The 26,854-nt window shown below is 38.1% G+C and overlaps 1 protein-coding gene across 3 annotated transcripts in view; it reads right to left on the minus strand.

Moving 5' to 3' along the window:
• Nucleotides 1-26,854, minus strand: part of rph3aa (rabphilin 3A homolog (mouse), a) — an 81,428-nt gene that overhangs the window by 36,495 nt on the left and 18,079 nt on the right. For 2 of the 3 annotated variants that reach the window (XM_051921141.1, XM_051921139.1), the window contains exons 2-9: nt 20,730-20,814; nt 18,846-18,857; nt 13,120-13,263; nt 10,280-10,409; nt 7,391-7,474; nt 6,837-7,008; nt 3,067-3,111; nt 130-168 (exon numbers count right to left, since the gene is read on the minus strand). In XM_051921141.1, the coding sequence (XP_051777101.1) occupies nt 130-168; nt 3,067-3,111; nt 6,837-7,008; nt 7,391-7,474; nt 10,280-10,409; nt 13,120-13,263; nt 18,846-18,857; nt 20,730-20,806 (703 nt within the window). In that variant the 5' untranslated portion in view covers nt 20,807-20,814. Of the gene's footprint in view, nt 1-129; nt 169-3,066; nt 3,112-6,836; nt 7,009-7,390; nt 7,475-10,279; nt 10,410-13,119; nt 13,264-18,845; nt 18,858-20,729; nt 20,815-26,854 lie in introns of those variants that run through there. The other variant, XM_051921140.1, reaches the window with a different exon arrangement.

The raw sequence follows: 26,854 nt of genomic DNA on the forward strand, positions 1-26,854 counted from the left end.
CACAGGGAAGAGACTTGTCCTCAATAACAGTTTAGAAAAAGTCGGGAAACATACAGCCAGCTAGAAACACATGAAACCAGTGGGACTATATTTTTAAAAATAAATATTAAATGCTCATTTGCAACCAACCTGCTCGTCTGCCCATGGGTCTTCTCTCCTCTGGTTCAGCTAGTCAAGTTAAGAAGAAGAAAAAAAAAGTGTATAACTACAGCAAACAGAAATACGTACCAATTGCATTGATTATATGTAGTAATTCAATTAGAGTTGTTTAACTAGAAATTACACATAGATGAAAAATAACTTTCCATCCATTTTCAAAATCAGATTATTCTAGTAAAGAAGTTTATCCAGAGAACATCAGTCACAATATTACAAGCACAGAACCACAAATAAACCAAAATCCATGACAAATAAAAAGTCTTTGCCAACATTACATCAAAAATGTAATGAATAAAGTAAAAACAATTAAAGGAGCAAGAAAAATACAAGATAAATGACCAAAAACATTACTAAGACATGTTAGTAAGTCTTGTAAGAAGATAAACTTGTAACTAAAACAAATACATATTCTAAACAACAAGATAGCAGTCATAGAACAAAAACCCTATAAGAAAACGAAAGAGCTAGCAACTAATAGTTTAGTGAATGTGAACCGTGAGCAACTACAGCGACTGTGTACATTCTTAATTTATTATACATTTACATTTCAGTATATCTGGCCAACACACCTTCCAAGAAGATTTAAAGGGCCATTATTTATCACAATGGTTTAAAAATATTTTTATGGCAGGACCACAGGCAGGTTAACAGACTTGCTTACAGCCACAAAGTAAGGAAGAAGCAAACTGGCTACTTCATGGTGAAAAGTCCAGTCTTAACCACTATACCACAATACCTGCAAATGATTTAATATGTTCAGAGCCAAAGTAAATCTGAACTATTGTAAACCAATACCCTATCACCCATCAGTCTCTCAACCTGCAGAGGTGGAAACACTCTGATTGAAATAACCTTAATTTGGGTTGATAATATTATAATGCACTGTGATTGATGAACAGTTATACAATTTGCTTCAAAAGCATACTGTGGTGTTTAACCTAGTTAAACTAGTTACATAGTTATTGTCTGTTTTTTTCTGTTTTTTTCACCTGTATTATTATCATTCTTTAATTTAATATTATTTATTGTATCAGTATGCTGCTGCTGAAGAATGTGAATTTCCCATCGGGATTAATAAAGTATCTATCTATCTATCTATCTATCTATCTATCTATCTATCTATCTATCTATCTATCTATCTATCTATCTATCTATCTATCTATCTATCTAACCTATGCAAAGCAATGTATAATTCAACTAAAAATTATACACTGCATGCAGTTATTTAATCCAAGAATTTAGCAAGAATGTTTTAAAGTTATCTTTAAGTAAGAATAATAGAACTCTTTTAAATCATTTAAATGTTTCAAAAGTTTTGAGTAATAACTACATACCTGACTATTACATATTATAAATCTACAAACTAACTAGTGAGGCTGCACCTGGAGGACTTTGAGAAATTCCAGTTAACAAAATACAAAAAGAATATATGCATATACACCAGCCACTTTATTAGGTACACATTGCTAGTACCGTGTTGGATCCCCATTTGCCTTCAGAACTAATTCTTCATGGCATAGATTCAGCAAGGTGCTGGAAATATTCCTCAGGAATTTTGCTCCATATTGACATGAGAGCATCATGCAATTGCTGCATATTTGTTGGCTGCACATCCATGATGCAAATCTCCTGTTCCACCACATCCCAAAGGTGCTGTACTGGACTGAGATATGATGACTGTGGAGGCCATTGGAGTCCAGTGAATTCATTGTCATGTTCAAGAAACCAGTTTGACATGAGTTGAGCTTTGTGACATGGCACGTTATCCTGCTGGAAGTAGCCGTCAGAAGATGGGTACACTGCCATTATAATGGGATGGATTTGGTCAGCAGCAATACTCAGGTAGGCTGTGGCATTTAAACTATGCTCAATTGGTACTAAGGGGCCCAAAGTATACCAAGAAAATATCCTCCACACCATTACACCATCATCACCAGCCTAAACAGGTGATACAAGGCAGGATGAATCCAGGCTTTCATGTTGTTGACAAAAAATTCTGACTCTACCATTTGAATGTTGCAGCAGAAATCAAGACTCATCAGACCAGGCAACGTTTTTCCAATCTTCTGTTTTCCAATTTTGGTGAGTCCTTGCAAACTGTAGCCCCCATTGCCTGTTCTTAGCTGACAGGAGTGTCACCCAGTGTGGTCCCCTGCTGTTGTAGCCCCCCCCATCTGCTTCAAGGTTCAACGTGTTGTGCATTCAAAGATGTCTCTTCTGTGTATCTTGGTTGTAACGAGTGCTTATTTGAGTTAACTGTTGCCTTTCTATCAGCTTGAACCAGTCTGGCCATTCTCCTCTGACCTCAACAAGGCATTTTCACCCAACTACCACTCACTGGATATTTTCAATTTTTCTGACTATTCTCTGTAAACCCAAGAAATGGTTGTGCGTGAAATTCCCAATAGATCAGCAGTTTCTGAAATACTCAGACCAGTCTAGCTGTCACCAACAATTATTCTATGTTCAAAGTCACTTAAATCGCCTTTTTTTCCATTCAGATGCTCGGTTTGAACTACAGCAGGTCCTCTTGACAATGTCTACAAGCCTAAATGCACTGAGTTACTGACATGTGACTGGTTGATTAGATATTTGCGTTACCAAGCAGTTGAATAAGTGTACCTAATAAAGTGGCTGGTGAGTGAGTGTATAAAATACGTGTACTTAGTTAAGGAAAAGACAAACATGACAAGACAAGAACAAGAAAGCAATACTTTTCATAAAGGGTGGTGAGAATTTAGAATAAATTACAAAATCTCACCAGTATACACCAACAGTTTAAGAGAAAAAAACAATTATTTATTATGACATCTTACATAATTACTAAACAATCAAGCTTAAGGAACAAATAGTCTTTTCTTATTTGCTAAACTATTTGACTGTAGTTGAGTATGTTAAAATACTTACCTTGACATTCTGGTTCTGATTGCTGGGATGGCAATTCTGCAGGCCCTGTGTTGCAAAGAAGAGTGTCAAAAAAGTCATACTCACTGGTCTCTGTTACAGAAGAAAGCATTATTAATATTCTTGTACTTAGAAGCTAGTAAGCACATGCCTATATTTCTTAAGATGAAGCACAGACAGGTGAAATGACTTAACATACTGAGGTATGAACGAGGGATCTTAGACTTTTTACATTGTAGCCAGTATAACCTTACTGTAGAGCTTTCAGACAATCAAATTCCTAAACTTCGAAAGAAAAAAAAGCTAAAAAGTTATACAATATTTCTCTTGCCTGATATATTGCTTGATTTTGTCTATAAAACACAACAAGATTCTTTAGTAAGAATTTGGAGAATAAAAAGATGTGATTTAATCTGAAATCTTTAATTTGAAAATACATGTACATTTGAAAAACTGTTTTAAAGGAGAACAAGTTTTACAAAAAACAGTACAATCTACCCTATCCTAAAATGAAGATCAGAATGAAAATATTCAGTTGAAGACAGAAAAGGTGTTGACAAGCAAACAGATGACCCAAGAGAACTATGGTCATATCTTCCAGCACTTAGCTGCAATACCACTCAAGCAGATGTATAACATGAGCCATTTTCATTTATTATATGTAACTTTAAAATATAATTGTGTAATAAAAATAATTTAAGAGCCATCTCATTTACTGTACAACAATGGCTAGTTGTTTATCACTGCCAAAATAATTCCATATAAATACGGACATACTGTAGATATTGACCAAACTGTGAATCTATTACAAAATGTAAGAATAAGTTTGTCCTTTTTTTTGAAGATACAGGAACAGCTCATTAAAGCAAACAAATAACAGATAAAAAGCACAGTTTACAGTACTAACGCAGATACCGCTAATTGTTCTAAAAAGCTCAGATGTCAAAAAGATCTACACTTTTCCTTTAATGGTACACCTTTTTCTATACTGTTAAAGATGGATAAAAAAGAGCCAGATTTTAAATGTATAAAAAGGCAAACATACGGTTAGACTGACAGAGAGTTAATGGGCTACAAAGTACTAATATAAGGCAAAAGAAAATAAATCTGTTTTCTATAACACCACTTAGAGAGCACACCACAATTAAAGCCTTCACAATTTGCAGCTTGAAAACAATGACACTGGTGAACATACAACCTTCAAGAAAGTCTAAAAACAGACCAGAAATGCAATCACACCTACAGTGCATCCAGAAAGTATTCACAGCGCATCACTTTTTCCACATTTTGTTATGTCACAGCCTTATTCCAAAATGGATTAAATTCATTTTTTTCCTCAGAATTCTACACATAACACCCCATAATGACAACGTGAAAAAAGTTTACTTGAGGTTTTTAAAAATTTATTAAAAATAAAAAAACTGAGAAATCACATGTACATAAGTATTCACAGCCTTTGCTCAATACTTTGTTGATGTACCTTTGGCAGCAATTACAACCTCAAGTCTTGTTGAATATGATTCCACAAGCTTGGCACACCTATCCTTGGCCAGTTTTGCCCATTCCTCTTTGCAGCACCTCTCAAGCTCCATCAGGTTGGATGGGAAGCGTCGGTGCACAGCCATTTTAAGATCTCTCCAGAGATGTTCAATGGGATTCAAGTCTGGGCTCTGGCTGGGCCACTCAAGGACATTCACAGAGTTGTCCTGAAGCCACTCCTTTGATATCTTGACTGTGTGCTTAGGGTCATTGTCCTGCTGAAAGATGAACCGTCGCCCCAGTCTGAGGTCAAGAGCGCTCTGGAGCAGGTTTTCATCCAAGATGTCTCTGTACATTGCTGCAGTCATCTTTCCCTTTATCCTGACTAGTCTCCCAGTTCCTGCCGCTGAAAAACATCCCCACAGCATGATGCTGCCACCACCATGCTTCACTGTAAGGATGGTGCCAGGTTTCCTCCAAATGTGACGCCTGGCATTCACACCAAAGAGTTCAATCTTTGTCTCATCAGACCAGAGAATTTTCTTTCTCATGGTCTGAGAGTCCTTCAGGTACCTTCTGGCAAACTCCAGGCGGGCTGCCATGTGCCTTTTACTAAGGAGTGGCTTCAGTCTGGCCACTCTACCATACAGGCCTGATTGGTGGATTGCTGCAGAGATGGTTGTCCTTCTGGAAGGTTCTCCTCTCTCCACAGAGGACCTCTGGAGCTCTGACAGAGTGACCATCGGGTTCTTGGTCACCTCCCTGACTAAGGCCCTTCTCCCCCGATCGCTCAGTTTAGATGGCCAGCCAGCTCTAGGAAGAGTCCTGGTGGTTTCGAACTTCTTCCACTTACGGATGATGGAGGCCACTGTGTTCATTGGGACCTTCAAAGCTGCAGAAATTTTTCTGTAACCTTCCCCAAATTTGTGCCTCGAGAAAATCCTGTCTTGGAGGTCTACAGACAATTCCTTTGACTTCATGCTTGGTTTGTGCTCTGACATGAACTGTCAACTGTGGGACCTTCTATAGACAGGTGTGTGCCTTTCCAAATCATGTCCAGTCAACTGAATTTACCACAGGTGGACTCCAATTAAGCTGCAGAAACATCTCAAGGATGATCAGGGGAAACAGGATGCACCTGAGCTCAATTTGGAGCTTCATGGCAAAGGCTGTGAATACTTATGTACATGTGCTTTCTCAATTCTTTTATTTTTAATAAATTTGCAAAAACCTCAAGTAAACTTTTTTCACGTTGTCATTATGGGGTGTTGTGTGTAGAATTCTGAGGAAAAAAAATGAATTTAATCCATTTTGGAATAAGGCTGCAACATAACAAAATGTGGAAAAAGTGATGCGCTGTGAATACTTTCCGGATGCACTGTTTAAGCTGATTATGCTAACATCTAACATTCTATCAGACGGTTGTGGCGAGCGCCCTCTTCTACGCGGTGTTGTGCTGGGGAGGCAGCATAAAGAAGAAGGGCGCCTCACATAAGGACAAACTGGTGAGGAAAGCAGGCTCTATTGTAGGCATGGAACTGGGCAGTTTGACATCTGTGGCAGAGCGACGAGCGCTCAGCAGACTCCTGTCAATCATGGAGAATCCACTGCATCCACTGAACAGTATCATCTCCAGACAGAGGAGCAGCTTCACCGACAGACTGCTGTCACCGTCCTGCTCCACTGACAGACTGAGGAGATCGTTCCTCCCCCAAACTATGCGACTCTTCAATTCCACCCGGGGGTGGGTAAACATTAACATTATTCAAAGTTATTGTCTGTTTTTACCTGCATTTTTATTACTCTTTAATTTAATATTGTTTTTTTGTATCAGTATGCTGCTACTGGAGTATGTGAATTTCCCTTTGGGATTAATAAAGTATCTATCTATCTATCTATCTATCTATCTATCTATCTATCTATCTATCTATCTATCTATCTATCTATCTATCTATCTATCTATCTATCTATCTATCTATCTATCTATCTATCTATCTATCTATCTATCTGTCTGTACCACCATACTGCCTGAATAGCTTTCAAACAGGTAGCAAACTAAAAGTCTGGCTGTTGCCCACGTCTTCATATAGTCTGCACTAATGACAGGTACTTTCCTACAGGGCATAGGGTAGGAATATCCTACTCAAGTGGTCTAAAATGAGATGATTATACTGAAGCCAATTTCACACGTACCATCACATAAAAAAAAAACTAACTCAGGATCTAACTGCTGATTAGCTGTGGCTTTTCACAGGATGGAAATTAAAGCAGGAAACTGTGCAAAGATCCTTTACCCTGATTCTGGGTCCGAGAATAACTGCCAGCTCTTTGTTCTTGGCCAGAAGACTCCGCAATAGGAGAGTCTTTTTGTCCAGTACTTTCTTTTTGCTTGGTGATTGGCATTGGTGATGGAAGGAATTGTTTAGGAAAACCTTTGAAGAACCATGCTCCAGAGCGCTTCCAAACCTGACGAACATAAAAATTGCAAGTTGCTTGAGCACCATTCAATTTTTGTAATGAGCAAATAAACCTATAAAAAGGGTAATTAAAAATAAAACATGACAGTGGCTTAAGACAGACTGACAGGCTACAGAAAATGGACAGACTGTTGTTATTATCTTTGAAAAACAGTAAACAATGTTTTTAGTCTAGTAGTTGGTATACAGAGAGTTCTTTTGAGTAAAAAGATTTTTATCACTAACAATAATGATACATTATATTTATCCTATTATTTGATTTTTTTCACACCAAAATGCATATTACAGCTGTACAATTGTTTAGCCTAAAATATAGTTTTGAACCTTCCACTGGATTTTCTTTTAAATAAGTAAAGCAAAAATATACCCACCTCCCTTTGTTCACTGCAGATTTTGCATAACCACACAGAGCGGGGTCTGCTGTTCGACTCAACTCCGCAGTTCTGACAAACATGCTAAAGACACACAAATCCCAGAAAAAGTAAGTAGTGCTACATGGTGGGTGCATGTTACAATTCTTGAAATGTTCATATCATGTTTTACTTCATCCATTTTAGATTTGAAGACCTCTAGCATTCAAAACCAAACAGCACTATCTCTAGACACTAGTGATAAATCAATCAATTATGATTTGTTTGCAGCGCAAAAACCAAATCCCTCCATACCTTTAAGCAACACTCTGTTCACCAACCGCACCTACTACCAGAGAAAGACTTGTTATTGCAATAGAGTCCTGTTTAATTCTCCCTTATGGCTAACACAAATGAAACTAGGAACATACTATATGTTATTCTTTTAGGGCCAAAGAAACCAACCAGTCAGTATATCATCCCGTGTATACTGGATCTTTAGACTTTTCATTATCCCTTAACACCGTACACAGCACAGTACACAATTACAATATACAGATATTAAAAACTTATAGGGATGTTGTGTGCGATTTAAATGTGCAAGAAAAATGAGTGCATATTCTTTTCAGAAACCACATCAAACTCCACTGTAAACATTGTGCCATGGTGACAGAAAAAGGAGCTATGTCCACTAACAAAGCTGTCAATTTACCATTTGGTCTACATCACCATTCTTACTGACCGTTAAGAGCTTTGGTTAGTGACTGAAAGAAACAAGGGCTGCAAATATAAGTGGAAGAAATGAGAATTACTAAGCTTATTGTTCCATTTACAGGTTGAGGAGCATGGCAATATGGCATGACCTTGGAATACAACTTTGCCGTCTCTAGATTGAGAGGAGCCAGTTGGGGTGGTTTAGGCGTTTAATAGGATGCTCCTTGATACCTCCCATAGAAGAGTGCAAAGTATGGACCACTGGGAGAAGACCCAGGACACACTGGAGGCATTTCTCAACAATCCTGTCTCTTACTCAAGAAGGGTTTGAAAATGTTGTTGGAGATAGAGAGGCCTGCTCAAATCTGAGAGCTGCTACCGCTGCCCTCATTCAGAAAATCAGAACAAAAATGACGATGACAAAAAAAAATGCTTTTTGCTTTAAGAAAATGTAAGCTGCTGAAGAGAAACACATTGAAAGCTTAAATGACAAGCACTGCAATCTTGCTGCACAGCTTGAGCTTTGCTGTTAGCTTGTCATGTGCCAGTGACTGTGAATAAAATATGTTGTGTGTGGCAGGCTACCAGCTGGCAGGCAGTTTAAGATCACAGATGCTGACAACCTGCACATCACTGCAAGAATTAAGGACTTGATATGGGTAGCTTTTCCAATACACGTCAAATTCAGCCCTTCTCCTTCAGAAGGTCTTAAGAAAGCTAAACATGTTTGTTCCACCTTCTGACCCCTAACTTTCTTTAAACTGGAATAACATGGAAATTAACATCATTTTATCTGGAGTGTACATATAATGAATACCACCCAAAAAGCTTTTCAAACACAAAATAAAACACAAATCATGATATTTCTGTAATGAAGGGCTTGTCAGGTAAAGTGACGTAACAAATGTTAGACTGCAAGATACAGATGAAGAATTAATGAGCACCCTTGTTTTATAAAGACATTAAAAATATTATAGTGTTCAATATTCCAAAGCATTCTTTCCATGGTTGGTAAAATAACATGGTTAAACCCAAATTCGGAATCAATGACAAGGACTGTGCCTGTGAACTTGTTCTTTTAAATTGTGAAATTAAGCTTGTAACATACAATACACTGAGAAAATGAGGAGTTCTTTGGAGTTATATAATACATTATGAAAATAAATGTTAAGCAAATAGCCCAAATGTTTAAAAAAAAAAAAAAACACTGACCCACTGCTATTCAGATTCAACAACATTCAATATTTATATTTAGGGATGTCAGCTAAGCTTTATAAACTACCAGCTAAAAAATATAACATTTTTAATGTAAATTAGAATACAGTATTAAACTCCTTATATGGGAGTAAATTCAAAAAGTGAATGCAGGTAAAACTCAGCAATACAGAGGGCACAGAAGATGCAAGTCTACAGTAATGCAGTATGTGTAATAAAAGCAATCAGCTGATGGTTCTGCTAGAGGTTGCAAACATTAGTAAAGTATTAGCAATAAGGGGTGATCTGCAAGTAGCCCAGGTCACTTCTGCTGCCTTAATAGGTGAAGTGAGGCACTTGACAGACATTCAAGATGAACAAACATATAGTTTTTAAAAAAAAATGGTGGTACAAAGCTTCATGTCACAGCCTTTCCATTCAAGAGTGCTAGGTTCATGGTCTGTGTGAAATCGAAACATCCTCCATCCTGTGCTCAAACATGCTTTCTCAATTTAAATAATTTTAATAGTCCCAATATGTTACAATTTAGTGGATCCATGTGTATAAACTAGACAATTAAAAATGAGCACAAGGGCAATAGTGAATAGATTTTTATATTCTGTGAAGAGGTGAAGCAAAAGCACAAAGGACAGAGATGAAAATAAGAACGTAAATGCAAAGAGCTTAATAGACAACTAGATAAAACAAAGTTGACAGAACCATGGTAGAGACGAGACGGTAGGTAATTAGGAGATATAAACTTACAAATGTGTGCAATAAGTAAGAAACAACTGGGTAAAGATGTGATGAAGGTGAAGAGAATGATGAAAAAAGGTCAACTACAAATGTTATGGAACGAAGTGGTGGCAAAATTCCCACAGAAAAAAAAACAAAAAAAAAAAAAAAAAAATTTTGAGGGTGCACCTATCTCATCTAAAAAAAAACCAACATCTTCTCCATTACACCTCTTATTTGACTGAGCAAATTAAACAGTCTTAATACCTTTTTGCAGTCTTCACATACCACTGAAGCCACGCCAAGCATGCCAACTTGTTCTCCACATAATACACAACGTGATACGCCATCTCCAAGAGCACTCTTGCGCATAGTATCTAAACGATCCACCAGTCGTCTAAAAAATATATAAATAAATAAATACACACTGTAAATCTTTTGAACTGTTACTGGGCACTCAGTGCCAGGCTGGAATAATTGCAAATATTTAAAGTATCAGAAATTGCAACTGCAAATTAGATTAAATTCGATTCTAGGGCTCTGAGGCTAGGGATCTGCACTGGCAATCGGAAGGTTGCCGGTTCGAATCCCGTAAATGCCAATAGGGACTCTGCTCTGTTGGGCCTTTGAGCAAGGCCCTTAACCTGCAATTGCTGAGCGCTTTGAGTAGTGAGAAAAGCGCTATATAAATGCAAAGAATTATTAATTATTAAACAAAAAAGAAAATTAAATCCTAAAAGTAGTTATTGCATAGATTCCAGAAAGATTGAGAAAAATTCCTCAAGTAAAGAAAGATGGAGACTGATGAAGTCTTATAGGCAGATGCTCCCCTTACAAATTCTAAAAAAAATATGTCCATGTTTTATTATAAACTTTAAACTTTGGGTCTCTTTGATGTCTCTGCAGCCTTAAACTACTGCAGTCCTCCTTAATCCCATAGCAGACCTTGGAAATAAACCTAGATGCTTTTCAGATCTAAGCAATTTGCATATATTAAGAAGAATATCATATCATTTTGTAGCTACTGTAGGTGACATAATTTAATCCCTTTGTGGGTTTTTATTTTTCCTCCTGATGTCAAAGAGGGATATGACAATATCGTAATATGCAGAATAATCTGTGTTCATAAGGCAAGCGTGGCTCTTAAAGTCACTCCATCAGGGTAAAGAAATAAATCATTGTACAATCCAAGCTGATAAATCTTGGTATTACGCTATGGCACACTGTTTAGCTTGGTTGCCTGGTGACAGTTCTCTGCTGTATGAATGTCAAACCCCAACTCCTCCAAGCTCTCTATATAATTTTAAATGTTACTTTACTTATACTTGAGCCTTTATTTATGTATCCATCTGGTGTTTTCTTATTAATACATTTTCAGTCTTAATGTTAAAATACAACTCGGAGTCCTGCCATGTGCAAAAGTTCGCTGACGACACTGCTATCGTGGGCTGCATCAGGAGTGGGCAGGAGGAGGGGTATAGGAACCTAATCAAGGACTTTGTTAAATGGTGCGACTCAAACCATCTACACCTGCACACCAGCAAAACCAAGGAGCTGGTGGTGGATTTTAGGAGGACCAGGCCCCTCATGGACCCCGTGATCATCAAAGGTGACTGTGTGCAGAGGGTGAAGACCAATAAATACCTGGGAGTGCAGCTGGATGATAAACTGGACTGGACTGCCAATACTGATGCTCTGTGCAAGAGAGGACAGAGCCGACTATACTTCCTTAGAAGACTGGCGTCCTTCAACATCTGCAATAAGATGCTGCAGATGTTCTATCAGACGGTTATGGCGAGCGCCCTCTTCTACGCAGTGGTGTGCTGGGGAGGCAGCATAAAGAAGGACGCCTCACGCCTGGACAAACTGATGAGGAAAGCAGGCTCTATTGTAGGCATGGAGCTGGACAGCTTGACATCTGTGGCAGAGCAACAGGCGCTTAGCAGGCTCCTATCAATTATGAAGAATCCACTGCATCCACTGAACAGGATCATCTCCAGACAGAGGAGCAGCTTCAGTGACAGACTGCTGTCACCGTCCTGCTCCACTGACAGACTGAGGAGATCGTTCCTCCCCCAAACTATGCGACTCTTCAATTCCACCCAGGGGGGTAAACATTAACATATCCAAAGTTATTGTCTGTTTTTACCTGCATTTTTATTACGCTTTAATATTGTTTTTTGTATCAGTATGCTGCTGCTGGAGAATGTGAATTTCCCCTTGGGATTAATAAAGTATCTATCTATCCATCTATCTAAAAGCTGGGCGGCACGGTGGCGCAGTGGGTAGCGCTGCTGCCTTGCAGTTAGGAGACCCGGGTTCACTTCCCAGGGTCCTACCTGCGTGGAGTTTGCATGTTCTCCCTGTGTCTGTGTGGGTTTCCTCTGGGTACTCCGGTTTCCTCCCACAGTCCAAAGACATGCAGGTTAGGCGCATTGGCGATTCTAAATTGTCCCTAGTGTGAGGGTGTGTGTATGTGTGTGTGCCCTGCGGTAGGCTGGCGCCCTGCCCAGGGATTTGTTCCTGCCTTGCGCCCTGTGTTAGCTGGGATTGGCTCCAGCAGACCCCCCATGACCCTGTAGTTAGGATATAGTGGGTTGGATAATGGATGGATGGATGTTAAAAACTTGTGCTACTTTCCTATGCCATATTCTCTATGTTTTTGCTTCAATATATAATGCAAGTTTAATAGTGCTACCAAATGAAATGATCACATTTCTATTCAGCTACAAATTCTCTCCTCAAACCTGCAGTAGTGAAGATAGAGTTATAAGGCACATACTCAAAGTACAATTGCACAAGGTATGAAAGAGTCTGAAATTGGCTTACAATGGTTTAGGATCACTCAGAGCAGTTGAACTATATCTTTATTTGTCTATCCTTATCTTAATATATATAGTAAAACTGGTAATCCAGTAAATAATTAAGTAAAAAACTGAATCTCTCTTTATTTGGGAAAACACCCTTAAGTTCTATATATCATAAGAAAAAAAAAATCCGATCTTGATCTTGACACAATTGGAACTCACTGTGGTATTTTTCTGTAGCTCAGGAAGCAATATTTATACATAGCTTAACAGTCACATAGAGGATGCTAATACACTCACCCAATGCGCTCCTGCTCCATGACCTCCATCTTTTCTGCTCTTGCTATCACATTGTTAATGATCTCCTTCTCTTCATCAGTCAGCTCCTCGTTCTTCCTCTGTCGTTCAGTCTGGTTGGAGTGGACTGACCAGCCGCCACCTAGTCTTTTATAAGAATACACAAAGCTGTTTAGCAATGCACTTAAAACCTTTAACGACATCAGCCTGATGGGCTTGGGCTTGTGTTTGGCACCACCACAAAGCAGCTTCAGAGACAGGAGTTTGAGTCCTTGACCTATTACTATTTGTAGAGTGTCTTTATATTCTTCCCAGTGTCCTCTTAGACCTTTTTTGGAAATTTCAAATTCCCTTCAAATCCCTAAAACATAAAGTTCACTGTCCAATGGTCTAGAGTGAGGATGAATAGGCAGATGCACAAGATATATTTCAGAAAATGGGCAAACAAAAAACAAACTGCATTAAATCAGAGCTTGGTACTGAAAAGTAGTTGAAGAATTCCAACTAGAAGAGACCTTTAATAAAACATCTATGGAGAAAAAATAGCATCTTAACTGAATGCAAAAGAAAATGTTTTGGGAGGAAATAGTATAAGAAATCTACTGAAATACTACATTAAAAAATAAAGAGTAAGCGACTTGCTCTGCTTACTGCAATTCAGCACTCAAGCACTTAGTCAGCATCACACAGACTTTGGCCATCAGGAGAGACCTCACAGGACCAGAAATTTTACTTTGTGAGCATTTCAGATATTCAATTTTAAATTCAACACTGAACAGAAGCATTACCCAGGCTATCCCAAAAACTGTTAGCATTTTCAACATCTCAAGTTAGACCTAATCCACCCCAGACGCATTAGAACTATGGAGTTTTCAGAACATCATTGTGAATTCAGCAAGTTATATGCCCGTCACTAATCGGTTGTGTCCAAAGCTGCCTAGTGACAGGAGGGCATGTTCACTATGTTTAGGAGTAATTCGAAGTGTTCCTTCCACTGCTGTACAGTTTTCTAAGATGATGTGAACACCACTCTATCCACGCTTAATACAGTCTGGGCAAGGTCACGCCTTTCCCTTCTCAGGCATCAGTTTGACAGAACAGCGTCAAGGCCATCTGATGCTCTCTCTCTCCAAGGCCTCTCCACACTAATCCCATACCATACCATATTCCAAACCTGCTTAATCCTGAACAGGGTCATGCAGCCTATCACAATAAGCATATGCTTGCGCTTTTGCTTCCACAACCACATTTGCAGCAGTCATCTTAGTCTGGCAGTTCGTCTCAACTGAATCAGGAGATCCCACAAAAGGCATTTCCCTGAAGATCACCATTTTCAGTGTGACTACTTCCTTCACCAATGCTGTTTAATATCAGATCCTAGGGTTGCCGCCATGAGATGTTCCAACTACTGTAAGACCAATTCATTTTCCCAGGCCTTACTTGGGGCATGTGGGAAATTCTCTTGAAGACAGGAGTTTAACTAATTTTAAATGGAAACCTCAGCCACACAGTCCCACACTAACTGCTTGTCTAGGCTTCCCCAGTCTGCCCAGCCTACACCCCTCACTTCAAATCCAACTCACTACCAAGTGGTGATCATGTAAGTGTTCAAAATATAGGGCCTCATGTTAGATGACAACCATAAAATTCTATCATCGAACTTTAGCCCAAAGTGCTCTGGTTCCAGGTACACTAATGAGCCTCTTTATGTTTGATCATGGTGTTCCTGGGTATGACATTGAACTGCATTCGGCCCAGCAAGCGTACCTCCAGCTTGCAGGGATATCATGGGCTTTGGTGGCAGGATTGGCTGCTTCCGATGGTGTCCGATGTCACTCCTTTCAACGAGCGTATTATAAGAATCAGATTAAATGTCTGCTGTCTCAATGTATGTTCCCACCACAGTGAGTGATGTCTCGGTGAGGGAAACATTTTATTCATAACTTCGCTTCAATGTGACCACTGGCACTGACAAAGCTGTCAATGAGGATTATGTTGTCCCCATGTGTCTGGCGACCGTGGTTAAAGTTCCCCTTGACTTTTCAAAAGGTCAGGGCCTACAGATAGCTGGATCCTGGTTCCAGTGCCCTGAGCCGCATCATTGGACTTGGTACTCTAATACCGGTGGTGCGGTGAAGGAGATCAATCACATCCTCGTGGGCAGAAGCTGGAGGGTCTTATAAAACTGCAGGGTCTACAGAAATACCTAGCTTGTGAATTCTGACCACAGACTTGTTGTTGCTACTCTGAAGATCCAGCTTAGGTCCATTAGGCTACCACCTAGGAAATTGAAGCTGGACCAAGCCAGACTCCAACATCAGGCTGTCTCTAACAAATTTGCTTACAGTTTTTGTGAAGAATTTACGGACTTGGGTGCAACTGCTGATCTTAATGTAATGTGGAAGACCTTCATTGACAAGACCCTGAAGGTTGCTGAGGGTTGTGTTGGTGTTACCAGTGTTTCAAGAAGGAGGTACTTCATATCACAGGGCATCCTGGATATCATTGAGAAGAGTCACAGCGCAAAGCTTGATGGCAACTCTGGTCTGTACTGGGAACTGCGAAGGACAGCTTCAAGGACTGCAAGGGCTCCAAGGGCAGATAAGGAGGCGTTTCTTAGAGGAATCTGTGAGCAAGTGACACACCATCTGTAGTCTAGTGACCCACATCCTGCTTGCAGAGGAATCAAAGAATTACGCACATCCAAATCTGTTGCTTGGAAATGTTGCAGTCAGGGGGGCTGACAGAACAGTCCTTATGGATGCCACTGCAGTTGTGACCTGCTGAGCTGGCTACTTTGAGCAGCTGGTTAAGTTGATCCTCCGGCTAAGATGTTGGATATCTTTGGTCCACGGCTCGTGAGGCTGATCCTCCAATTAGCTGTGAACTACCCCATCTCACTGAGATTGCACAGGTGGTGAACCAGCTAAGGGTAGGGGTAGCTGCAGGGATCCAAGGTATACGGGGTGAACTTCTCCAGGCTGGTGATAAGGCTGTCCTCCTGGCATTGAAAACAATCTTTGCTTCCATTTGGGAGATGGGTGACATCCCAACTGACTGGAAAATGGGACCTATTGTCCCTATTTGGAAAGGGAAGGATGATCGCTTGGATTATGGCAACTACAGGCTGATAACACTGCTTTCAGTGCAGGGTAAGGTCCTTGCTGGGGTCATCCTTAATAGGTCCTGTGAGCACTTGCTCACCTACCAGCAACCAGAGCAGTCTGGGTTTACACCTAAGAAGTTTTCCATCAACTGCATCCTGGCACTGAGCGTTCTCATGGAGCGCAAACGCAAATATCGGTAGAGTTTCTTTGCAGCCTTTGTCAATTTTTGTAAAGCGTTCAACTCAGTTGATCGAGCAACCCTGTGGAACGGCTGCAAGATCCCCTCAAAGTTGCTGGATATCATGGCCGTCCTGTAAACTTGTACGGTGAGTGCTGTGCAGAGTGGAGGCAGAACCTTTGCGTTTTTCCCAGTTGATTCTGGGGTTCGTCAGGTGTGTGTTGTCGCTCGTACACTCTTCAATGCTTTCATGGACTGGGTATTGGGCAGGGTCTGGGGATCCAGAGGCTGTGGGACATCTGTTGGTGAAGAGAGATTCACTGCTCTTGACTTTGCCGATGATGCTGTGAAATTCACGGAGTCAGTGGAGGCTCTGATAGGGAATTTTGTGGGACTGCGCAAGGAGTCTGATTATCTGGGCTTGTTAGTGTCTTGGGGGAAAAAAAAAAGATCCAGGCCTTTAATGACCTCTTGGGCACAAGCATCAGCAGTGTGTCTGTCTGCAGGGAGAGTGTTGACTTTGTCGAGAGGTTTAGATACCTCGGCAGAGACATTAATGTTTCTGGTGACTCTTCCTATTAAGTCAGTCGATGGATTGGGAGAGCATGGGGGTCATGACATCACTAGAAAGGGGTGTGGGGCAAATGAACAAAGGTCCAAGTTTTTAGAGTCCTGCTGCTTCCTGTTTTGCTATAAAGTTGAGAGACATGAACACTATCCAGTGACCTGAAACAAAGACTGGACTGCTTTGGTACTGTGTCTCTTTGGAGAATCCTTGGGTACTGCTGGTTTGACTTTGTGTCGCTTGAGTGATTGCTCATGAAGTCCCAAATAAAGCACATTACCTGCATTGTGAGGGAGCATCAGTTATAGCACTACGGCAATGTGGCACGATTCCACGAGGGTGATTTGGCTCACAGGATCATCACTGTTGAGAGCCAGAGCACCCAGACGAGGCCCAGGGGACGCCCATGTAACACCTGGCTGCGGCAGATAGATGGTCTTTTCCGGAGGTTGACACTGGACCCAACTTTTGCCTGGGGGGTTGCCAACCAGGATCCCTGTACCAGTGCATGATCCCCAAACTGACCTTATCTGATGGTGTTCATTATGGACAATCCATGACTAGCACAGAAATCCATCAACAACTTACAATTATAGTTTATATTCAGTGGACAAGCACACTTTCAAGCATCTCACCCACCTTCTCCTACTATGTTATAAACTCCTCACAACTATTTAGTTCATATGCACAATTAACAATCAAGAGTTACGCCAACTGTGCAACCCTCAAGTGTGAAAACTAGCCAATTTCACTCTGGGTAAAACAATGACAGTTACTAGAAGTATTGAAAGTCATAGAAATCAAAGGAAAGTCAACTTGCCAAAAATGCTGGTCTATACACATAATTTGGATACAAGTATCAAACAAACAAATTCACACTAAAAGCCATATGTAAAAGTGACGGACAAAACTCCTTAGGTGTAAACTGCAACTGCTACTTTCTTGCTGCTGTTCACGGTGAGCAGGAGGCAGGTGAAATGCCCTACTCAGGGTCACAACATAACAATAATCTTGCTGGTTGCTTTCATACAGGCATTTAAATGTGGGAACTACAAAATATAGTTAATTAGTCACTAAGAAGTCACTGCCTTGAACAGAGTGACTGAAATTGCCAAATTCCATAAAAAATATTTGTTATTGCTTATAACTCAACTGAATAAAACAGGTATAATCAAGAGTTGTCTACATTGTATTTTAAACAGAGAATTATGCAGTTACAAGTATACTACTAGTCAAGGTCTACGCATTACCATTGTACTTTTTTTACATACACAATTTCTAATTGTGTAAAACCTATCAAAAGTAAAAGCCTAAATTAGCTATACAAAACAATATTAAAATTAAAACACTACAGATAAACAGAAAAAAGATCTTTATGTCTAAAGATATGTAGTTATTCAACTGAAGTTTGCATTTGATTTGCTAATTAAAAACGGTACAACCAATATCTTTATACTTTGAATCCTCAAAGGTTTATAGACTCATTCAGGGATTTACGACAAGGCTATAGGAAAAACAGTAATGGGTCATGCAACTTGATAAACACTGCACACACATAAGTGATTAGCTGTTCCAATATAGTTTTCATCCAGAGATGCTACTTATATTTGTAAATTACTTTTAGGAAAGAAATCCACCGATTAATCATTTACAAAAAGACATTTTTTTTTCTTTTTCAAATGCTGAATGTCGACTTGTTAACACAATTGTGCTTGAATGTCTGATTCCTTTAACAATTTAAACATACCTATGTCAAAAGCAGATATTAAACAGAAAAGATTTTAAATTTTAATGTCTTCATGAACTTTTGATAGAAAGTCCCTATCTCTAACTTAATGTAGTTTCTTTAAAAAGACAAGAAAAATACAGTGTTACTTACTGTTCCTTTTCACTTGGTTTGTGAAGGATGCAATAAACAGAAAACAAAAGAAATAGTCAACATGGTTAGCAGAGCAACCATAAGAACACCAGAGAACTAGCAGGGTATAGTTTGACATAGAGGCTGAAATCATTTAACTTGGTATGCGTGAATTAGACTGTGTGTCTGAATTTGCCCAAAGACAAACCTGGCACCTCATTCAACCTGTGACCCTGTAGTGGAAAAAGTGGTTTAGTACACAAGAATGGAGGGAAGATTTTCTGAAATTCTCAATCTGAGCTTCAGTTATACTTCCAATGGGTTATAACATATTTTGACTATCTATTATTAATTAATAAGAAACTGTGATTTTAAAAACTAAAACAAACATTGCCAGGCATCTTTCTCCCTTTCAATCTTGCCGACAGGAAAGAGTTACATGAAAAAGGAAACAAAAATTGCTCTAGTCAAGGTTGCAGGCAATCTAATAGACTTTAAAGCATGGAATCAAATTTCAAAACAAAGCGGGGGCCATGTGACCTTTTTATTATAGTATAACATAATGAACAAAAAATTGTGATAAACAGCGTTTTGATATTCTCCTTCCTGCACCAGCTTGTATTTATGAGAGCAAGTTCACAGGTTTTGTGAAGGCACTGCATGTAATAGATGAGTTTTTATTATCTTAGAGGTTTCACTGTATCCATGATAGTAATGAATTAGAGGAACACACAGTTGGCAGGAATCCCAGAAAATGTGACCTCATGTCTTTTGCTTTAAAAGGAACACGTGAAAGGTACCTTGAGCTACTGGAGCCATTCATTTTCAATACCATGGACAGTGAAAGCAATACTTTTCTGAACAGAGTCATATTTCTCACCAGATCAAAACTTCTTTAAATATTTTGCTTTAACAAACTGACACATTGGCTCAGTGGTGAAACTGTATGGTTTACTTCTATAAAGCACTGCAATGAATGTACTGCATTTACAGCCTTCATTAAAGAAGCTGACTTCTTTAGGAAACACTTTATAAGTAGGCTCAAGAATTTGCATGATAATCATTATTATGATGCAGGAAATTAAACATCCAAATACTCCATACATATACATAATAAAATCTTGCAATCAAAAGTATTTAAGTGACAAACAGAATGATCCTTTTTAATAAAACAATTAAAAACAAACTTTCAATTCTTTAGTTGCTTAAAATTGCACAATTTTTTTAATGGCAGTTGTTACAAAGTTCAGATTTACTGTACATCACATTCCACATCACATACAAGGGTAATTTTACTTAATCGGACATCAAATTAAGTGATTAGGAATAGCCATAAATAAAATAATGGAAATCATAAATAAAAATATTCAAAATTTTCTATTGTATCGAACGCAAATAGTCATGGTCAATATATATATTGATTGGCTCCAGCAGACTCCTGTGACCCTGTGTTAGGACATAGCGGGTTGGGAAATGACTGACTGACTTTTTAAAACTTGAAAAACAGGCAGATGACCTCACTTGCTTTTGGTTACATAGCAGGTTAATGGTGGATATTGAAATGGGAAGAGAAAGAGACCAAGAGATATAAATGTAGGAATAAAAGTCAAAACATTTGAAAATAAATAGGGACCAAAATAAGTGCTCCCTAAAGCATGAAAAAAAATCTTAACAGTTTTGAAATGTTTGGTCCAATAGGTGTTATTTTCTTTGTAGTTTTCATATGTGCACAGAATGGATCTTAATTTCCCAATCACTCCATTAGTTTTGCATGGTTATTTTTTTTTCCTCTGCCAGGAATGCAAATTTTCCTTGTACATCTCAAAGGCAAGTATTGAGCTTGAATGATCTCTTGGACTTGTGTGTGTGTGTGTGTGAGAGAGGAGACAAGGGTAAGCTCCTTACTTGGCTCGGAGGGTGAGCTGTCTATCACTGGGACACACCCAGCGATCCGTGTTGCTTCCAAACACAGTGTCTGTCATGGCGAAGTCTGAAAGACAAATGCACAGATAATTATGATTTCTTTAGCAAATTTTAAAAACATTCATCTCTACATGTTTATGCCTAAACTCTTAACTTATGTATACTTTTATTTTACAAAATCAAGTAACTATAAAAGTACTGTGTCAGTTTACTTAATATTTATGTAATAAAGATAGCAATCAGGAATAAACTGATTAGCCATCAATTAATGTTGAATTAAAGAGAGAAAGTGTAGACACCACTGGCAAGAAGATCTTTGACTCTGAAACAAAAATATTCTCTTGTAACTTAGTAAATTAAGAAGCATGTAGCCTAAGTAATAATAATTAAAAACAGCAACAGACAATCATCAAACATATTATACCACTATACAAAATGTATCTGATAGAACAGTTAAGCTTTCTTTCCTAAACATCCCTAATAATGACAGTTGAAAAGTAAAAAAAAATAAAAAATAAAAAAGGAACACAAAAACATAATAAAATAACTGTAATCAACACTCCAAAAATGTCCCATTTCACATTGCAATTGCTGTAATTATTGAAGATGTAATAAGCATTGTATTAACAAGTATAAGCTTCAGTAAAATAAAGAGCCTTTGGAATGGATTTAAAAGCAGTAATCAAAAAAGCTTTGTTGATACTGACATGATGAAGAGTTTTACTTAAAATGGAAACTTAAAATTCACCTGCATTTTGTTTTTTGTGTCAGGAAAAATAGTATTATTAAGTTCTGTAAAGCAAGGCAGACCAGAGTAACTTAGAACTTTGTCAAAGGACTGTTTTAAAATGGTTTCTAATTTAACTCGAACACCACCCAGTGATTAAAGAACTGTAGTTTCAATAATGTTAAAGTTATAATTACATGATTCTTACCGTGGGGTTGTGTGTTAGCTGAAGAACAGTAAACAAACAAATTGAACAGCTAAATTCTAAAGCATTACAGCAGTCCCCCACTAAAGAACAAACACAAATGAGCTTTTCAAAATCCAGCATACTATAAACCACATATATCTTTCAATATTTTTAAGAAGTAGAAAGCAAACCATGCAAAAATGTGTTACAAAGTAGTATATAATATGGACAATCACAATAAACACCTACATTTTATGTAGATTAAAAAAAAACAAAAAAAAAACACTAAAACTCAAGGCCTCATATTTAAGATTAATCTCCAAGAACTTTTTTCCTACCAAATTTTAGAATTCTATTTCTTTCAACTTCAATATTTTAATGGTTGCATTACCTGCAAATTATAATTATTCAATACATTACTGACAATATAATTTACCGGCAAGGTTCCACAATGAACTGCTCTCCATCACAGTTAACAACAGTGTAGCCAACAATTATTGCTTCTTACTTAAGACTTTTCATATTTCTATATATTTACATATTTTTCATTATGTACTTCTTTCAAAAATTTAATTCAATTCCATTCCAACGTATGGCAATAACTTACAGCATTTCAGAATCAATTTTTGCTACTTTCACTGGTGACATTCATTTATCACTTATATTTGATTATGCTTCATGTGGTCACAAAATATTCAGTTAACAAATATCAGTGATATTTGTGTCTGAATTAGCAGAACAAAGATAAATTTAAAATACTGCAACTTCCTCAACAGATAACCAAGTTCCAGTACACACCTGAACCGTTACGCATTGTTACTTATTGACAGAGGCTACCATTTAACAATGGAAGATTAAAAAAAAAAAAGGCCAGGATTTACACATAACTAGCAACAGACAGAAAATATACAAAAAACTCTATAACTTTATATATCAACAGATGTTGCTATATGAACGCTTACTTTTAACTGACTTAGACAAATACAAAATATATTTTTTTTATCAAGACTTCAATAATAAATGAAGAAAATCCAAACAATAGGCACAAACAAAATATCAGTATGGAATGGTCCAGAAAGAACATGCATGTAAATTTCACCATAGTGATCCCGCAGGAAATCATTCAACAGAGGATTTTACAAAACAATACAACTGATGGTACTGTGCAGTAAATAATAATCAATTACATTAAATCAGATTTATTACGTACACAAATTAATGTAGAGTAAAATAAACAGGAAATTGAATGAAGGGAACAACTTAAATAAGGTTTAATTGGAAAGTAAACACATTGAATCAAATGAAATAAACAAGCTGTATAAACAGAAAAATTGTACAGTAGTGGTTTAATGCCTCTGTCCGCGTCCACCTTTACAGGTCTACAAGTGTATGTTTGTTTGTTTGTGTTCATTTATTTATCTTCATCATCCAGCATGTATTCTGGCGGGGCAAACACCCTGTCAGCTATCTTATCTTAGAAATTTCTTAGAGTATGTGAATGAACACACACAAGCACATTGGCGTGTTTCTCAGTGTGTGTACATGTATATTTAAATAAGTTATTTATCTCAAAAGCTACAAAAAATTTGCATATCAATAGGCCTGGTCCTACAACTGAACAGAACAAACTGCAAAAATTCCAGTTAAATGAATTAAGTTCTAAGGCAGTTATTGTTGGACATAGGCCACATGATTTTTGAAGGATATAGAGGTAATCATTGGACCAAACTGGATCAAAAATTATCAGGCCTGGAGCCTGCAACACCACAAAAAACAATGCAACGTGCTGAAAAATGACTGGCCAGTGTTTTCCAGACATTATCATTGTACATACTTTGTGTTTCCACAGACACACACCATGCTGAAATTTACTTTTCTCAATATTTGAAAACATAAAAGAATCAGATGCTAAACTTAACTTGAAAGTGAATTTTAGGACCCAAACGTCCATTTACATTATACATATTTATTTAAAAGCTTTAGAAATGTAAAAGGATTAAAAGAAAAAAAATGATAGCAAAATAGCCATAACAGTCAGTTACTCAATGTTTGTTATTTCTGACCTTAAGATCACTTTCTCTACAATCTCTCTAAGAGTTAAATATAGGTGGGCTGGGGGAGATTGCCTAGATCACTATAATTCAATTGCGACATACACATACACACACACTGGAGTTATCAAATTTATAAAGAAACAGCAAGGGCAAACATTACAACTAAGACTGTACAAGAAAAAAAGTCAGTCTCAAGAGTCAGAGAAGCCTAGATTACCATGTACTGAATGATGGCAGGAGGCAGTCAGCCTTTTATGTGCTCAACATGGCCTCAGACCTTGCAGAATTCCAGAGGACCACAGGAGAGGGAGAAATAGCTAAGCGCAAAGAGCAGTTTGAAGCAGAGAAAGGAGTCCAGGGTCCTCATGTATAATGCTGTGCGTAGAATTCATACTAAAACATGGCATACGAACAAAAGTGGAAATGTGCGTATGCACAAAAAAAATGAGATGCACAAAACCGTGTGTAAGCCAACTTCCACGCACTTCTGCTCCACAAATCCCAGTCACTGTGAAATGCAATGCATGTGCACCTGCCTGCCACCCACGCCGACTCCTCACAGAATAACACCCCTTTGAATATGGAAATCAATATAAACAGCCCTTTAAGTTCAGCATTTTGTGAAAAGACAATGGCAAAAGCACACAGACAAAAAGAAGAATTTCAGAGAATGCGAAGTGGAGGCAAGGAAAAACATACTATTGGTTGGCTTAAGCAGTGCTATAAGCAACAAAGGAAAGCTGATCGAGTGTCACAGAATGGCGGAGACACACGAAAGTTCAAGTTTCAGAAAGTAGCACAATGTCTAAAATAAAAAAAGAAGTGTTCAGATATCAAAGTCGCTATGAAAAGGAGAGATGTAGCCCACCGTCTGAGTGTCATACAGAAGCAAGCGTATTAGGGTACAGAGAAAAGAAAAAAAAAATAAAATAGGGACACAGTGAAGAAAAAAAGGTTCAAATGCTAACTTTAATCTCAAAACTTCCACTTTAATCTTATAGTTTATTTTGTCATTAAAGTACAAGGGTCGCGCCAGTCCTAGTAAGCATACAGCGCGAGGCAGAAACAATCTCTGGAAGGGGTGCCAGCTCATTGCTACCGCTGCACCACCCCATGTTTAATTATTATACATTACTTAAATGAAGTTAATTTATCTGTATAATGTAAAATACATATTTTAAAACATTTCATCTTAAAAATTATATCAAGTATACATCCTAGTATTCTAACAGTACACAGCTCCAAGAGGATAGCTCTTGGAAATCTAAATTGACTTAGAAGCCAATCACCATCATCTGTATATATGCACACACTTCTATTGAACTGAATTCCTTTATTGTCATTGTATGGTACAATGAGATTCAATATGCAAATACTCCATAAACTTATTTTCCTATAAAATGATAACAAAAAAAAAATAATACAATGAAAACAATGAAAAAATTACAGTATTAAAGCATAAGTACAATATACATGTACATATTGTGCAAATGGTTTATAAAGTGGCCTAGGTTGTGCTATATTACAGCTGTAATGCAAGTTTACAGTGAGGTAATTGTAAATATAAATACAAACAATTCCACCGGAAGCACATAATGGAGTGATTGAGTGCATGAAGCTGTTTCTGCGTCTTAAGGTCTGTGCAGGAAAGGCTCCAATGCATTTGCCAGATGGGAGAAGTTCAAATAAACTGTGTGCATGGCTAAGTGGCTTTCCTTAAGCAGTGCATGCTATATATGTCCTACAGAGCTGGAAGCTGTATCCCTATAATCCTCTACATTTTTGACACAAACCGCTGAAGAGCTTTACGATCAGCTGCTGTAGAGCTGTGATTCCACACTCCGATACAATGGGTTAAAATACTCTGAGTGGTGCACTGACAGTACCAACGCTAAAGCAGCTGTGGTATTTGGAATAGCTTGGCCATTCTGTGCACCATTACATTGTTACAGGTTGATTACAATCAGGTGCCTTAAAAACTTATAAATGAAATGCACTTAATTTCAGTGTATTTGATAAAGCCTGTGTCATGGATGTGAATCTAAAAAAGAAAGGGAAACCACACAGGAATAGTAGAACTGCTTTGACGCTGGGTGCCGCCAGTTTGTAAAACCAAGCAGAAACGTGGGTATGCAATGGAGAGGTGTTGCTGTGAGAATGTGTGTGGCTTTACACATAGTTCAGTTTTTATACATCTCAATGTGAACGTGCATACAAGCGTAAGCAAAATTTTTGTGCCTACACATCATTTATACAAGAGGCTCCAGGACAAAAAAACTAGTTAGCAGTAGATTTTTCACAATTGGGATGAGTGGGACAATAATGCCAATCTAAATATACCAATAAAACAGAAGTGGAAAAAAAAAAATCTGTAGGCAGCCTGTGGGCACTTTACCCTTGTAGCTGCTTATCTTTAGAGATTCTTCCGATTCTTAGCAGTGACTTGGGAGCTTGGATTTGAAGCTCATTTGGGAACCATTTTGGAATATGGTTTGAAGATCTTTGGTATTGATTAATTAGAGGGCAGAGGGGGGGAAAAATTCGCCAACAGATCCAAGTTGTAAAAGGAAGATTTGGATAGGAAAGAGATGTTTTTGTTGTTTGTTGTGACTCTCTTAGTGAACTTTGTTTTTTTTTAATTAGCACACTGTTGTTAATATTGTTTTTGTTATTACTCGATTTTGGAGATAGGCCTGGATATTTTCTCCTTTTACAGTTCAGCAATTTATGATAATAATAGGTAACCAAAAAAAAAAAATCAAACTAAGAACTGCTCAGGTTGTCTATTCTCTGTCCTCCTATTGAACATTCAGCTTTACTAACTGCAGCAATGATCAACAACTTGCAAATTATCTACAGTTAGAAATTACTGTCATAGGCTTCATGATCTCTACTTTAAAATATTTTACACATTATAAAGGGTAATCTGATCTATGAAAACTGCAGTTAACAAAAGTGGGTAGAGGGGGTGCCCAAGCAAGCAAGGAAAACAGCAGCACCAGGAGATACTACACTCTGGACGACTAGAATTTAGCCTGAGTAGAAGCATGCGATGGTTTTAAAGAACGCTAGGAAGTGGGTGATCCAGCAGAGCCATGGAGAGATGGCAAAAAGTCAGCCAATTTTCAGGCTCACAGAT

This window comes from Erpetoichthys calabaricus, chromosome 18 (genome assembly GCF_900747795.2).
Source record: "Erpetoichthys calabaricus chromosome 18, fErpCal1.3, whole genome shotgun sequence".
In the NCBI taxonomy this organism is placed as follows: domain Eukaryota; kingdom Metazoa; phylum Chordata; class Cladistia; order Polypteriformes; family Polypteridae; genus Erpetoichthys; species Erpetoichthys calabaricus.